The sequence below is a fragment of the Colletes latitarsis genome, chromosome 5, assembly GCF_051014445.1.
Source record: "Colletes latitarsis isolate SP2378_abdomen chromosome 5, iyColLati1, whole genome shotgun sequence".
Taxonomy (NCBI): Eukaryota; Metazoa; Arthropoda; class Insecta; order Hymenoptera; family Colletidae; genus Colletes; species Colletes latitarsis.
Window position 1 is genome coordinate 23749947 of NC_135138.1, and position 17133 is coordinate 23767079.

Sequence of the window (17133 nt, forward strand, 5' to 3'; positions counted from 1 at the left end):
TGACTGAGAAGGGTAACTTGGGCCTACCCTCGACGACAGCAGAGCCTCCATCGCCAGAAAAGATCGAGCTGCCGCGGAGGAAAGATTGTAAGTACCTTGTCGCTTACTATTCCTGTGTGTATGTGTGTGCCGGTCATAGTGAAAGTGATCTAATTACAAATTTCTTACGTAGTGCATTTTACATATTTCTTGTATATCATATCGCGATAGTGCAGTTTCCCTTTGTTTAATTTCAACGAACACCACTTTTTTAACACTAGATTTACGGAAGCCGTCAATTTGACGGTTGTCAGATTCCATATTAAAAATTGCAGAACGCGTAAATATTACTTTTTAACAACTTATGTTGAATTTGATTGATGCAATGGCATGAATATATATTTTAATTAAAAGAAAAATCGTATTTTAAGGTAATCGTCAACATGAAAGGTATCAATAAATATATGTACGACCAATGCCCGTAAATTTAGTGTTAATGACACATTTATACATTTTGCTTGAAAGCCAAGACCGTACTTAGACATGTTTCGGTTAAAGTTTCATTACCGTTATCTTTTGTTTTGTTCCGCCAGCGATGAATGTCCGCGTGTTTCTTACTCTTACGTTTAGATTCGTATACTCATTCTCGCGTATCATTAGAAAATTACGTTGTAATTTACCCGTGAAATGTCTAAAACGATATACAGTGTACGGCCACCCCTGGGAAAAATTTTAATGGGAGATTCTAGAGGCCAAAATAAGATGAAAATCAAGAATACTAATTTGTTGATGCAGGCTTCGTTAAAAAGTTATTAACGTTCAAAGTTTCACCCGTACAGAATTTTTTTCTCGAAAATGCGCAGGATTTCGGGGGTATGTGTAACAACCAAAAATGATTGTAATTGACCCCCACAACCGAAAATAATTTTTCCAGAATGATTTGAAATTTTATTTTTTCGTCACAAAATTTCACACCTTCTCGAATTTTTTTCTAGAAAGCGGGTAGGATTTCGGAGGTATGTCTATTCACCAAAATTTATTGTAATTAACCCCTGCAATCAAAAATAATTTTTTCAGAACGATTAGAAATTTTTTTTTTCGTCGTAAAATTTCACACCTCGAAATTTTTTTCTAGAAAGCGGGTAGGAATTCGGAGGTATGTCTATTCACCAAAAATGATTGTAATTGACCCTCGCAACCGAAAATAATTTTTTCAGAATGATTTGAAATTTTTTTTTTTCGTCATAAAATTTCACACCTCGAATTTTTTTCTAGAAAGTGGGTAGGATTTTGGGCGTATGTCTATTCACCAAAATTTATTGTAATTGACCCCTGCAATCAAAAATAATTTTTCCAGAACGATTAGAAATTTTTTTGTTTTGTCGTAAAATTTCACACCTTCTCGAATTTTTTTCTACAAAGCGGGTAGGATTTCGGGGGTATGTCTATTCACCAAAATTTATTGTAATTAACCCCTGCAATCAAAAATAATTTTTTCAGAATGATTTGAAATTTTTTTTTTCGTCATAAAATTTCACACCTCGAATTTTTTTCTAGAAAGGGGGTAGTATTTCGGGCGTATGTCTATTTACCAAAATTTATTGTAATTGACCCCTGCAATCAAAAATAATTTTTCCAGAACGATTTAAAATTTTTCTTTTTCGTCGAAAAATTTAGGCACTTAATTAGATTTTCGGTAAGGAATTTTTTTCTCGAAAATGCGCACGATTTCGGGAGTATGTCTATTCACCAAAAATGATTGTAATTGACCCCTGCAACTGAAAATAATTTTTCCAGAATGATTTGAAATTTTTTCTTTTCGTTGTAAAATTTCACACCTTCTCGAATTTTGTTCTAGAAAGTAGGTAAGATTTCGGGCGTATATCTATTCACCAAAATTTATTGTAATTGATCCCTGCAATCAAAAATAATTTTTCCAGAACGTTTTGAAAATTTTCTTTTTCGTCGAAAAATTTAGGCACCTTGTTGTCATAAGAAGCCGCCGCGTTACATTGTATTACGAGACGGAAACCGTTAACGGTTCACCTTGCACACGGCCTGGTCTGCACACGTGGACCGATCGCGTTATAGCTTTTTCGGCGATCGGCGATTGTCAAGCGAACCGCTATCTAGACGAGCTCCGCGGCGTGCCGCCAAGTAAAGAACGTAATGTATTCCGCTTTGTTATAATAAAGTTTTCCAGTTACTGTTATCTGTAGGTATACTTTCCACTGTGGATCTCCTATTGTCCTATTAACAATACACCTAATTAGATTTTCGGTAAAGAATTTTTTTCTCGAAAGTGCGTAGGATTTCTGGGGTATGTGTAATGACCAAAAATGATTGTAATTGACCCGCGCAATCGAAAATAATTTTTTTAAAACGATTTGAAAAATTTTTTTTCGGTCGAATAATTTGGGCACCTACCCAATTTTTTTTCTCGAAAGTGGGTAGGATTTCGAAGGTACGTGTATTCACCAAAAATGATTGTAATTGACCCCCGCAATCGAAAATAATTTTTCCAGAACGATTTGAAATTTTTGAATTTAATTGTTAATAACTTTTTAATGAGGCCTCAGTCAAGAAATTGATATTCTTGATTTTCATCTTATTTTGGCCTTTAGAATCTCCCATTAAAATTTTTCCCAGGTATGGCCGAACACCCTGTATATTTTGAGGGTGCAATACAGACTTCCTTTTTTTTTATTTAAAAGTGTAACAGTGGAAGTTTGAAAAAAACATTTTCATTCATTCTCCATTTCTTTTTAGATACAGAAACAGGAAAAGACAATGAAGATTAGAAACGCAGGCTCGGAACGCGGCGCGTCGCGACGACGCAGCCGGACCCCGGAACGCGAGGCGTCGCGACAACGCAGCTGGACCCCGGAACGCGAGGCGTCGCGACAACGCAGCTGGACCCCGGAACGCGAGGCGTCGCGACAACGCAGCTGGACCCCGGAACGCGAGGCGTCGCGACGTCGCAGCTGGACCCCGGAACGCGAGGCGTCGCGACGTCGCAGCTGGACCCCGGAACGCGAGGCGTCGCGACGTCGCAGCTGGACCCCGGAACACGAGGCGTCGCGACGACGCAGCCTGGCCCTGGTACCGTATGCGTTGCGACGACGCAGTCCGACACCGGAACGCGAGGCGTCACGACGACGCAGTTCAACCTACGAGGCCATCTCCAGGGAACGTTATCCCATATTCTTGGCCGAGTGTCTACTCTATAGGGAGCTAGTCCAAATGTATCGAAAGGAGGTATGTATAGCCATAAGACACGATGAGTACAATCACACATTTCTTACACTCGTATGACAATGTGAGGTCTGTACTTTGTACATCATTGCATTAACATCTTCATTATTCCAGATCAGCGAATTAAAAAAACAGATACGATATGCTAAGTATGGTGGAGGAAGAGGAGGTAGAGGAGGAGGAAGAATTGTTAACATATTTTATTATAATACATAATATTTAAATAATAGTATTAATGTATCTTGTAATTTTTTTCCAATACCAATTCTAAATCCGTTTTTCCTCATCGCGTACGGTTTTTAAAAAAATTAATGTGGGATTATCAGGGACCGTGGTTGTTCGTAAAACATAGCAAGTAACTTCATAAATGATTTATTCTACTCAAACTAATCTCTCTCTCGCTTATAAAATCACTCCGTTAATACTTCGACAATATCTCTTCGCTAATACTCGACAATGTCTATTGCAATTCTTCGCGGCTCACTCGTATTTATTTTCTTCAATACATTAACACCTACGTTCGGCAGTTGCGGAATTTTTCAATCTTTCTTCCGTAGTATCGTTTCTCACTTTCTGGGTTATTCACTCATCAGCTGTTCGGCCGTTTGCTTACCGTGTCTTCGCTCGTGCCGGATAGCAAACGATTTGCTGTCAGCATCATGCTTTCTCCGGGGGGCGTATGTATGTAAGTTGACGCTTCACTTTTGCTATGGTTTCACTTTCACAGCCTATAGCCGTAAAACACTTACAAATACAGCTCTTTAGAAGATATGAAGAATTCTGCCTTTATTCTTATTATCTATTCAACAATTTTTTTATAATCGTCTCTTAGCAATAAACAAAATCATTAACATTAACGTTTCTAACATAACAAGCCTTGATTTCAAACCTTCAGTCGGTAATGTAGAAACGCAACTGTCGCCACGTTACCGACTGAAGGTTTGAAATCAAGGCTTGTTATGTTAGAAACGTTAATGTTAATGATTTTGTTTATTGCTAGGAGACGATTACAAAAAGTTTGTTTAATAGATAATAAGAATAAAGTCAGAATTCTCCGTACCTTCTAAAGAGCTGTATTTGTTAGTGTTTTACGACTATAAGTCCTCCTGATTAGGCGCAATCTACCCGAAGTAGCGACTGTCTGAACTAAATTTGTCACGTGACTTGCTCTGTACTACCCATATAATGGCGGAACTCGCTTTTAGCAGATTTTGGGTCGAATGAGGTCTCATTCGAAAGAGAAAGGTCCAATGCAGCGCGCTCTGGTCAGTATTGGAGTCGCACAACTCTTCTAGTAACCTAAAAAGACCTCGATTCTGTGGCTGTATTTTGTCAATTTTTTTCTCGACTTTCGACGTTCATATTAATAAATGTGAACACAATCTCGTACGATTCTAACTAGCGCGCGCTGCATTGGACCTTCCTCTTTCAAATGAGACCTCATCTGACCCAAAATCTGCTCATATAAGGACAAAATCTCTTATCCCGTAAATCCATATTTCAGACCAAATTGTGTCGGTATACAACGCGCTGCATTACCCGTGTCTACCCCCAATCTTGAAATCTTTAAATAGTGTTAATTGATTGGTTACTCCAATGAAATTAATCGATTAATACTCAATTCTGGACCGTACAGCTTTCATTCCGTTAAAAAATACTAAAAATGTAATTTCATTTTCTCTCTCACTTGCTCTTGTGTTTATTCCTAAATCTGTTGGTAACGTTGCGAGTGACACGGAAATGGTAATGGGGCTCTAGAGTCCCAGAAAAGTGGGCCGAAAAAATACATTATGTGAAAAGTCTACTCGTATACCTCATCTGTGTCTGAACTTATTCCAGAAGCAAACCGTGGTGGATAAGCATGAAAACTGTAATATCATGCTTGGAAATTGAATGTGGGAACTAGTATGTAATTGGTGGCAGCACGAGTAAAGCGATAGTAAATTGGCTTTGCGTTTGTAAACGAAAGCAGTTGCATCGTGTATTTCGTGATAAAATTAGAAAGGAAACAGAGATACATGTTCCTTTAATATAGACTGTTAAGTGTTAACGATAATCGCTTGCGATTAAGTAGTACCGCTAGTCATGGTTCGAAGTAGCGACAAGTAAGTGTAATACCGTAGTTAATAATTATTCTAGGTTAACTTTATTACGTTTACTCTTGCTATTGCTATATTTACTCCTGCTAATTATTCAGTGTGCTATCGTATCAGCGACATGTATGCAATGTAATTCGTTTGTTTTGTAGGGATAGGCATCACAGGAGGCGTTCCAGATCCAGGTCGAGATCACGGTCGGCCACGCCGGAGAAAAAACGTCGCCGATCTAGGAGTAGAGATAGAGATAGGGAAAGGGATAAGGGACGTCATAGAGAAAGAAGAAGTCGTTCTAGGGAAAGGGATAGAGAAAGGAGTGACAGAAGGGACCGTTCTGAAAGGGACAGAGATCGTGACAGGAAACGGTACATTATAATTAAAATAGTCATGATTATTTTCTAGGTGCGTGCATTTTAGGAGGCAGATTACAGCGTACCATCTTGATATTGTTTTTATAGATTTAAGAAAATTTTCAGCTTGTAAAAGGATATCGTCGGTTACCTCCTTTCTTTTTAAGACATTATCAATATGTGTGCTATAATTAAGTAATATGTTAACATTGATTGTTCTCGGTATACTAGTGGAGACAGTAAAGAAAAGCGTCTTACAGGATCAAAATCTTCGCGTTCAGGCAAAGATCGGTCGAACAGATCACGATCGAGAGAACGCAAGGAAAAGGAAAAGGGCGACAGCGATGAATTGCCATTCGACCATACTAAGTTGGACAAGGTAATTTATTTGTAAAGTATTTCATGTGAACTATTTAGATAAAGTTTTTCAATTTCGTAATATAATTTTTACAGGAGGAGGAACAAAAAAGATTGGAATTGGAAATGCAAAAGCGAAGAGAAAGAATTGAGCGGTGGCGTGCAGAAAGGAAAAAGAAAGAGATGGAGGCAACCAAGAAAGATGGTAAAGCATCCATCTTAGCAAACCTTCAGCTGCCTATGAAAAAGTGGTCCCTAGAAGATGACAGTGACGAAGAGACTCCTGTTGTTCAGAATAGCAACAAAGAAATCAAAGAAGAAGGAGATGTGAAAGAAGAAGTCGAGGAAGTTAAGGAAGAAACTAAGGGCGAGGAAGAAGAAGAAGTCGATCCACTGGATGCTTTTATGGCAGAGGTGTGTATGCACATTCTATTATACTTTACTTTGTATGTTATTGCAATCAGTTGATTGAAAATTTGTTATTACAGGTTCAGGAAGAAGTCCGAAAAGTAAACAAATTAGATAGCAAAGGTGCAAAGAATGCAAACAATGGTACAGGCACGGGAGGTACTCAAAGTGGAGGTGTCGTTATCGTAACCGGCGTAGCCAAAAAGAAAGTTCAAAAACAAAAAGGAGAATTGATCGAACAGAACCAAGACGGTTTAGAATATTCCAGCGAAGAAGAAGGTGAAAATTTACATGAAACAGCCGCCGGTATAGCAAACAAACAAAAACGAGAACTAGCCAAAGTTGATCACGCGACCACCGAATACCAACCATTTAGAAAATCATTTTATGTCGAAGTACCTGAAATCGGTAAGATACTCACTCAAATTCTTACTAAAATTCAGGCACAGTATTTCTAGTTCTCATGTTTGTTTATATTTACAGCGAGAATGACATCGGAAGAAGTAGAAGCGTACAAAGAAGAATTAGAAGGTATTCGCGTGAAAGGAAAGGGTTGTCCCAAACCTATCAAGTCATGGGCACAGTGTGGTGTAACGAAGAAGGAGTTGGAAGTATTGAAGAAGCTTGGCTATGAGAAACCAACTCCTATTCAGTGCCAAGCTATTCCAGCGATTATGTCTGGTCGTGATCTGATAGGTATAGCGAAGACAGGCAGTGGAAAAACGTTAGCATTCCTATTACCGATGTTCAGGCACATTCTCGATCAACCTCCCCTGGCAGACGGCGACGGTCCAATTGCGTTAATTATGACGCCGACCAGGGAACTATGCATGCAGATTGGAAGGGATTCGAAAAAGTTTACAAAGTCATTGGGATTGTCCCACGTCTGTGTCTACGGTGGAACCGGTATATCTGAACAAATAGCGGAACTGAAGAGAGGCGCTGAAATAATTGTCTGTACACCAGGAAGAATGATTGACATGCTTGCTGCTAACAGTGGAAGAGTGACAAACCTACGTAGAGTAACCTATGTAGTACTTGACGAGGCGGACAGAATGTTCGATATGGGTTTCGAGCCCCAAGTGATGCGTATCATGGAAAATGTTAGACCCGATCGACAAACTGTTCTGTTCAGCGCAACATTTCCCCGACAAATGGAAGCACTGGCCAGAAGAATCTTGACCAGACCCGTGGAAGTTCAAGTTGGAGGACGATCCATCGTTTGTAAGGATGTCGAACAGCACGTAGTAGTACTTGAGGAGGATCAGAAGTTCTACAAGTTGCTCGAGATTCTTGGCCATTACCAAGACAAAGGTTCCACTATAATATTTGTCGACAAACAAGAGAACGCTGACACTCTTCTAAAAGACCTTATGAAAGCTTCCTATTCGTGTATGTCCCTTCATGGTGGTATCGATCAATGCGATAGAGATTCAACCATATTAGACTTTAAAGCTGGCCGAACGAAATTATTGGTTGCAACGTCTGTTGCCGCGAGAGGTTTGGATGTGAAACACCTCGTTCTCGTGGTGAATTACGACTGTCCGAATCATTATGAGGATTACGTACACAGATGCGGAAGAACGGGAAGAGCTGGTAACAAAGGGTAAGTTTTCATATAATCAAGGGACATAATTTGGAACCTGATGGCAGTGTTTTCCAAAGTAAATACACCTTGTAGAGAGGTTTACAATCCAAGGGAGGCGCAAAAAAACTATAAATTGTTCTTAAAGTTTAGTAATTGTAGGACATATCGTCCTCCCACGAGAAGACACAGCGTGTTTACATCCCCACTCCTGCTGCAGTCTGCTGATTGGCTGTCACCGATCTTCCTCACCGTTTTCGACCAATACCTGTGAGTCAGCGGACTGCAACAGGAGTGGAAATGTAAACATGCTGGGCCTTCTTCTCGTGGAAGAATGGTAGGTAAGTGATATTTTATTCGAATAGATGACGAATAAAAAAGAAAGGAAAACGATTTATTCGTGATGTTTATTAGATTCAATATTTACTTTTATTCTTAAGGGAGTATTGCTGTCTAGGCTGTTATTTCTTCGGTCTTTTTTTGTGATTTTTTTTTTACGACAGGTAGGTTGTTTTGTAGTGACATTTTGCAGATATATTTATTTGTCTTATAGATATCTATAGTATTTTTTTCATCAAAAAATATTAAAAATTGCGAGAGTTATAGCTTCTTGTTTAAAAAAACGCATTTAAACTGGCTTATATGATATTTCAAGATCTAGGAGACCGATTGACTTCAAATTTGGAGAGAATATTTAGCAGACGCGCTTTTATAGCTGGAATTAGAGATTTAAAAAAATATTGAGTTTTACTATTTTTTTTGATATGCTAAACACAAAAGAACAATTAACAAATAGAAATTCGAAACTTGAAGTGTTGCCATTTCTTTATTTATTAGGATTTTGACTTTTCCCTAGTTCCTGCTATAACCACAACCTTCCTTATGAAGATACTTTAACCCCCTCTGTTTCAAATTATCTGGAATCCTGGAAGCCATTGGAGCACCTTTTCCAAAAGAGCTATTAAATAAGAAGTTATAATTCCCACGATTTTTAATATTTTTCCATGAAAAAAATATTGTACATGCTTATAAGATGAATAAATATATCTAAAAAGTCTCAGCACAAAACAGCCTATCTATCATTAAAAAAAAATTACACAAAGGGCCGTGAAATTGACAGTCTAGACAGCAATACCTCCTTAATGCCTATGACGCCTTTCGTCCAAAATGGAATAACATCGTGAAAAAGAATCGCATACTGACTTTTAAAGAGTTTATTAGAGAGAGGAGGCTTCAATCTTAAAACTTATTATGAGTTTTAATCGTGAAAATTTTTTTTGAAGATTTAGGAGCTGTTTGAATGTATTTCATATTTTTGGAAAAAAAACCATTTTTATTTTCTCACATTTCTCCAAGTGTAAAAAGTCACTTAAAAAAATTGAATTTAAGAATATGAATGTGTAAAATTCAACCTTTAAAATGACTATAAAGGTTGCTGTATGACCATCTTGTACGAAGTTATAGCAGTTTAAAAATTGTGAGCTTTTCAGTTAAGCGTTTGAATATTTATGATCTGTAATGTATATACCAGCATGCATCAAGAGGGTATATACAGGGTGTAGTCTAATAAAAACATGTATTCTATTTGATCTTATTTCCAAGTTATTACCATTTTTGTACTCTTAGTAACGTGCAACTACTTATCTTTATAGAAAGTACTTAAAATACAACTTTTGGTCCATAAGCAAGTCTGTAATTATCATGTTGTGGATCTTCTTAGTCTTTCATAGATTACAAAAATAAAAATCCATAGAATTTAGTTCAGGAAAACGACAGGTTTAGCAAGTTCTAGCACAATCTATTCATTTATTAGGAACCCATTACTTTAAGAACTATCTGGTCACTCTACTAAATCGTGACAATCATGTATAAAACCATGTACGACATACAATATCAAGTAGTTTTCTTTTTAAATATATTGGTCAATTAATTATAAGTATGATTATTAATTTTTATAATCGGTTAATCAGTTATTAAACATTGTACATAAACACTTTAACAGTATCAGTTGTGCTAGATTAATTTTTCATTAACAATTATTCGAATACAAAAATGGTTATAACTCAAAAACACAGTCAAATAGATATTTACATGCATAAATCTTTTTCAACACATTTAAATCTCCAATCCATAACTGAAATAACTTTGACATGTTATGACATACCTTGTATATCACTTATCTTTGTTAACCTTTTAACTTGCCATACTCAAGTATACTTGAGTGAGTATGACATATTATTCTAGATACTCAAATGAAAGAGAACATCAGGTAACTTTTTTGTAGGATGGTTGTGTAAGATGTTTCACTTTTTTAATTTACTATTTACGTATATTTATAAATAAATTTTAAAGGCAATTCAGCACAAAAGTATTTCATAACACTGATTAATTCACCAATGAAAAAGTTAGTAAATCCATTACCAATTTTTTATATGAGAAGATTATACAAATATATTATTTGGATTTTTGTGACTTTTTTGTAATCACGTTATTCATGTTATATATAATAATGTAAAGAATATAATATGAGTGTTTTGCAAAATTTAATTTGACCAGAGGTTTTCTTTAAGTAATCTTTTACATTCAATGAGCAAAAATTAAATGTATCAGAATCAATTGAAACAAATGTAACAAACCTTTTGTGTTTATAATTGTTGAGTGCAGAAATTCTGTCTTTTTTTAGCGTGACATCTTTGAAAAAATTTAAAAACCATTGTTTGACAACTATAAAATGGGTATAATTCTTTTACAGCTATGCATACACATTCATCACATCAGAACAGGAACGATATGCTGGTGATATTCTTCGTGCTCACGAATTGGCTGGAGTTCCCGTTCCAGAACCTCTGCGCCAACTTTGGGAAGGGTACAAAGCCCGACAAGCAGCTGATGGCAAAAAAGTGCACACCGGAGGTGGTTTTAGTGGCAAAGGATTTAAATTCGACGAATCAGAGGCAGCCTTGGCAAACGAAAAGAAGAAGTTCCAAAAAGCAGCTCTGGGACTGCAAGACTCCGATGACGAGGATATAGAAAATGATATAGATCAACAGATAGAAAGTATGTTGGCACCAAAGAGAACTGTTCGCGAGATCGCCAGACCTTCTACCACAAATATTGCTGTTCCTGGTCAACCAGTACCCAGTGCAACCGACAAATTGGAACTGGCTAGACGATTGGCATCCAAGATCAATATAGCCAAGAACTTGGGAGCTGAAGCGAAGGGCGCAACTCAACAAGCTGCTGAAGCTATTCTCAAAGGAGCTGGACCTACTAATCTCATCACAGCGAAGACGGTCGCCGAACAACTAGCTGCGAAGTTGAATACTAAGCTAAACTACCAGCCTCGCGAAGAGGATCTTGTAGAGAGCGATGCAGAGGCTGGTGAACAGACGTTCCGCAAATACGAGGAAGAATTAGAGATTAACGACTTTCCGCAGCAGGCCAGGTGGCGAGTCACCAGCAAGGAAGCTCTCGCACAAATCTCAGAGTACTCTGAAGCTGGTCTTACCGTTAGAGGAACTTACATTGCTCCTGGTAAAGCTCCACCGGAAGGGGAAAGGAAGTTGTATTTAGCTATTGAGTCTACTAGCGAATTGGCAGTCAGCAAGGCCAAGGCAGAGGTCTCGCGACTCATCAAGGAAGAATTGATCAAGTTACAAGCGTCAGGAACTCATACCGCGTCTCGTGGTCGATACAAAGTTTTGTAAAGAAGCTCCGTTTCCGTTGTACATGCAATCTTACGCACTACGGTACATTGATTTCACTGAACTGCGTTTGAGTAAAATTAGAGATTTATTATTAAACTTACAAATGACTATACAAACACTTTGTATTTAACGATACAATAACGAAGTATACTTAACACTTATGGAAGTATCGATCCTGTCAGTAATTCGTCCGCAAGCGATCCAAATTCAGCGACGTGTGTACCTTTGTAATTTGAAACTGGAACCAACAACGATCTTACGGCACAGCGCAAAATTTGGATCGTTCGACAGAGTATTTTCTATCGACTATTGTATCTGCGAAGAATACAACGGGAGATTCGGCGGACACGTTGTTTGGTAACTTAAGTTAGGAGACTTTATTTACAACTTGCATAATCATTTACGAGTGATTATGCGTTTTTGTACACGTTCCACGTACTCCCTTTTCTTTGGCAATATTAAAAGATCGACGAAAATACATTCTACTTTCCTGTATATTACGTAGGCACTAGAAGAATCACAGTCATGAAATTGGCGGCGCCACGGACAGCGCGCGCCTTTAGGTAAATGAAATGCTCAGCACCTTTGAAAATACGCGCGATCGAGGATGTCTGTTTTCACTCGTTGCGGTAGCCTCATATTTGAGCCGCGTATCTACCTTCCCTTTTCTCCATTACAGTTCTCACAAGATAAGTGTACGGACAACGGTTCCAAGGAAGATCTTTGCGAGACATCCCCCAATCGTGATGGCACTGGATACGTAACTATGAGCAATTTCTGCTCCTGTGAGCGCGCCTAAGGGCACCTCGATCGCGATTTTAGGGCTTCTCTCCAAAATTCTGGTAACTAGCTTCTCAGTCTCCGTTACGCAGGCCCGTAGCTGCAAAGTCGAAGGTCTCTTCGACGTAGGCTGAACGATGATGAATATGTCACGGTCTGGAGTCATCATTCCACGAAGGGCACATTGTGCCACCTGAATTTGTCGTCCTAGAGCGGTCAGTAGAGCTTCCAACGTGACAGAATCCTTGTCCACCTCCTCATCCATCGTGTAGTATATTCTATCCAGCTGTAAACCAAAAGATAGTATTTGTAATGTTATAATGTTGACAAAATAGCGTTCCATATAGGAGGAAGATCGCGTACCTGTTTCTTGGAGTAGAACAGCTTTGCCGCGCCTCCACACACCGGACAACAGGCACCTGGTGGTGTTACTGCAACGCAGTAGGGCTTTATCAGCTGGGGACACTGTACGAGATCACCGCAACGAGGTTTGGCTTGCTCGTCGATCAATCCGACAGCGACGCAAGGACCAAAGTAATCAACGACAGTCCTCTCTGCCCAGGCAGCGCATTCGTTCGCGTAGACTTCGCCGTTCGCACCACATACAGGACCCCGCAAGGTACATCCCTCCAAACAACGTCCTCTGTAACCTAATGTAGCTCCAGCGCGGATCATAGCGCACACTGAGCGATGCTGACGATTCTCTCTGTCGCAAACTGGCCTGCTAGACTCCTCCCGAGGATCACAGTCTAGAGGAACGCATTCGTATTGGCGACAGGGCTTGTGAAGCCTGGACAAGCAGACTCTTGTCTTCCGAACGCACTTCTCCGTACTGTCGCAAGGATTGGATGCGCAGGGGTCTCGGGAAGAACAGCTGCCAAACTCCACTTCGTTCGCGGACAAGTCTGCACACTTCGCTAAACAGCCTGAAGCAAAAGTGAAGCCCAGTCGTCCGCAGACAGGCACGTAGTGAGCAGGACAATCGCAGGGCAGCGAGGGAACCCGTATTTCCCCGCAGCTCCTTTTAGCACATGTGAATTCTCCCTCGAAACAATGACAGGGATTGCATTCTAGGTAGAAATTGGCCTTGTGAGCGATGAAGCGATCGTGCACCCAGCAGGAGTGAAATTTAAAGCAGTTAAGTGTCTTGCATCCCACCATCCCACGCAGCGAGCACTGGCAGATTCTGAGACAGCCCTGCTGATCGAATCGCGGTATCTGTACCCAGGATCCCACCGGTACCAACTGTTTCGACATTTCTCCCAGGGAACAGCCTGGCACGCAGCGGTAAATTTCACGCCCGTAGGGAAGCAGTTCGCAGACCTCGCCTTGGGCGCAGGGATTGCTTCTGCAGGGTGTCATGATGTCCTCCTCGAGGCGTATAGGTACTGACTCGTTCTCTTGAGGATCTTCCAAGAATGGCCTTAAGGAAACGCATGGAGCGTCCGATCTACCCGGCGACAACTTCGCGCACAGCGTACTGGCTGTATGAGGACCTGTGATGGCGGACCAGTCCACGCAGCTGGCCATTAACTCTAGACAGTCTTCTCGACAGAGTCTCGTCTCGTGAATCCTGGTCTCGCAAGGTCTCAGCTGCAGCAGACAAGCCGCTACGCGCAACGTTTCCGGCGGGCAAGAAGCAGCCGCGCGAACAGGTACACCCAAGCCTCGAACGATTCCGCCTCTAGACCAGTGATCGGCTTCCCATTTGGCTGCTTCGTCGGCCGCGGCTGAACAAGTCCTGGCAGAGAACGCAAAATGAGAAATACGATTAAAAAAGTAGACATGGTTGCACCGTTATCCGCGGAATAAGTCTGGGCATTTTATGTTGAAGCAAGAAATTACGGGTGGGGATCGATTGTAGTAATGGAGAATTTGTCGGTGATTTTTTTGTGAGTTTTCATAGTTGTTAGTACGGGATTTGGCCTAACCCAGACTTTGTACTCGATTATTTTATGTTTGGCGATATGGTGGAAATAAATACGTGGACTCTGTAAATTTCAATAAAAATGGTAGAACAATTATGGAGACATTGTCTAAGTAAATATCGACGATTCGATGAACTATGGCCCATATGAAATAACATACGATACGGGGCATATACAAGGTGTATATTGTGGGACTCACATTAATGGTCATTTGAAGACAGGGAAACAATGAAAGAAGTTTGTATAAATTCTTTTATTTAACCTTGTTCCCGAGTTAAGTCAGTTTTGTAGCCCGATAATGTACTATTATTTATCTCCACAGGTGGTGCTCTAAAATGTAGCCAAATGTTTATAGATGTCCTGTCACATAGTTTATTAATCTTCAAATATTCCAGGTATTTTATCAGATTTGGAGCAACCTTTTCATATACATATATTATTGAAATACAGTCATATATTTACATCTTAATAGGTTTTGGAATAATCGACATAAATAAAGGAAGTACGTACAGTGGTCCCTCGTTAATGTTTGCTATTTTTTTCATCGATATTATTTGCTGGATCACCTCCACCAATTCGTAAAATTCGACGAGGCGAGCGTGTCATATTATCTAGAACTCGCGATTATTAATGATCCAACTACGAATAAATCACCAAAAGAACAAAAATAAAATTGTTATACTTTCCAACTTATAACTATAAAATTAATTTAATCGCATAGCTGAGCTTTTTCCAATGGAATGACACCAAACAAAGCCATATTTGTTTTCACGGGTAAGAATTAGAAATGGAATGGAAAATAAATTATATACTTTTTACGATAGTAATATAAGTAAAATGAAAAATACCAACTAATAAATACTAACTATGAATAATATTATTTTTGATAATAACAACCTATCACAGCCTTGAAAAAACTCTTAAAACCAATACAAATGTATGAAATCCGTACTGAATGGGTTAAACAAATAGTTGAATTTGTTGTTCGGTTATATATAGGGTGTTCGGCCATCCCTAGGAAAAATTCCAATGGGAGATTTTAGAGACCAAAATAAGACGAAAATCAAGAATATCAATTTCTTGACTGAGGCTTCGTTAAAAAGTTATTAACAATTAAATTAAAAAATTTCAAATCGTTTTGGAAAAATTATTTTCGGTTACGGGGCTCAATTACAATCATTTTTGATGAATGCACATACCCCTGAAATCCTACCCACTTTCGAGAAAAAAATTCGAGAAAGTACTGAAATTTTTTGACGGAAAAAAAAATTTTCAAATCATTCTAAAAAAATTATATTTAATTACAGGGGCCAATTACAAGCATTTTTGGTCATTACACATACCCTCGAAATCCTACGCATTTTCGAGAAAAAAATTAATTACTGAAAATCTAATTAGATGCCTAAATTATTTCGACGAAAAAAAAGAATTTCAAATCGTTTTGGAAAAATTATTTTCGGTTGTGGGGGTCAATTACAATCATTTTTGATCGATAGACATACCCTCGAAATCCTACCTACTTTCTAGAAAAAAAAGCGAGAGTGTGAAATTTTTCGACCGAAAAAAAAAATTTCAAATCATTCTAAAAAAATTATTTTCGGTTGCGGGGGTCAATTACAATCATTTTTGGTGAATAGACATACCCCCGAAATCCTGCGCATTTTCGAGAAAAAAATTCAGTATGGGCGGAACTTTAAACGTTAATAACTTTTTAACAATACCTCCATCAACAAATTCTTTATTCTTTATTTTCGTCTTATTTTGGCCTCTAGAATCCCTCATTAAAATTTTTCCCAGGGGTGTCCGAACAACCTGTAGATATTATAATAACTGTGTCATACTTTTTCCTGATCCTTCATTAGACACGTATTACACGTTTAACTAAAAATTATGAAAATATGTTTGTGTTTGGTATTAGTTTCATATCTCGTATGTTTGATCAATCCAGTGTTATAATAATAAGCCATCAGAAATATAAGACTAAACGTTAATTGTGAAAAACAAATTGTTTTAATTCTTAATTTTATACAGGACGTAAAATCGTTTTAAATGGTTCAATGATATTTTCATTTCAAAAATCATACATTACTGTTTATTGCAATTAATTATTTTAAATTATTATCCACTGCTTTCATTAGGTCAATGTTAATGTTTGTGTGATTTATAACTTTACATTACGATACTTTAGGAATTTTTTGTAAAATTTTAAACCAAATTTGAAACATATTTGGTTCTTTCATATTTTAGACAGACGTAAAAATTTATTGTACAATTAGTTGTACAACTATCATTGCATCTCGTTGTATCGACTTTTTATATGATAAATAGTTACGTTTGTAACTATTAGGTCGGGTCATAAGTAACTTCCAATGCAGCTAAGTAGAATCTATTGTTCGTATCTACCCGCTATGAGTTACCGTGACAAGTTTTTAGTATAGACGAGGCTTCAGTTAGTCTTTTGGCAACTGTTTTGTGTGATACACGTTACGTTATACTGTTTTTTTTAAGCTTTGAAATGGAGAGTCAAAAAGTACATATTCGTCATGTAATGCTTTGGAAATTCAAACAAGGCAATAGTGCTAAGACGACAGTTGAAAAAATATGCAGTGTATATGGTGAAGGACTAATAACTGATTGGGCAGTTAGAAATTGGTTTATAAAATTCCGTTCTGGAGATACGACCTTAAA

The 17133-nt window shown here is 38.4% G+C and overlaps 2 protein-coding genes across 3 annotated transcripts in view; one reads left to right on the forward strand and one right to left on the reverse strand.

Annotated features, from left to right (window-relative positions):
• Window positions 1-5173: 5173 nt before the first annotated feature.
• Prp5 (pre-mRNA processing factor 5) lies at window positions 5174-11833 on the forward strand. Its single transcript, XM_076765677.1, has 7 exons — window positions 5174-5339; window positions 5483-5695; window positions 5912-6059; window positions 6134-6451; window positions 6526-6853; window positions 6929-8051; window positions 10783-11833. The coding sequence occupies exons 1-7, from the start codon at window positions 5320-5322 to the stop codon at window positions 11735-11737; spliced, it is 3105 nt and encodes a 1034-aa protein (XP_076621792.1). The 5' UTR covers window positions 5174-5319; the 3' UTR covers window positions 11738-11833.
• Window positions 11834-12405: 572 nt separating this feature from the next.
• Window positions 12406-17133, reverse strand: part of Reck (reversion-inducing-cysteine-rich protein with kazal motifs) — a 101536-nt gene continuing 96808 nt past the window's right edge. For both annotated transcript variants that reach the window (XM_076765688.1, XM_076765687.1), the window contains exons 7-8: window positions 12881-14258; window positions 12406-12803 (exon numbers count right to left, since the gene is read on the reverse strand). In XM_076765688.1, the coding sequence (XP_076621803.1) occupies window positions 12420-12803; window positions 12881-14258 (1762 nt within the window). In that variant the 3' untranslated portion in view covers window positions 12406-12419. The remainder of the gene's footprint in view (window positions 12804-12880; window positions 14259-17133) is intronic.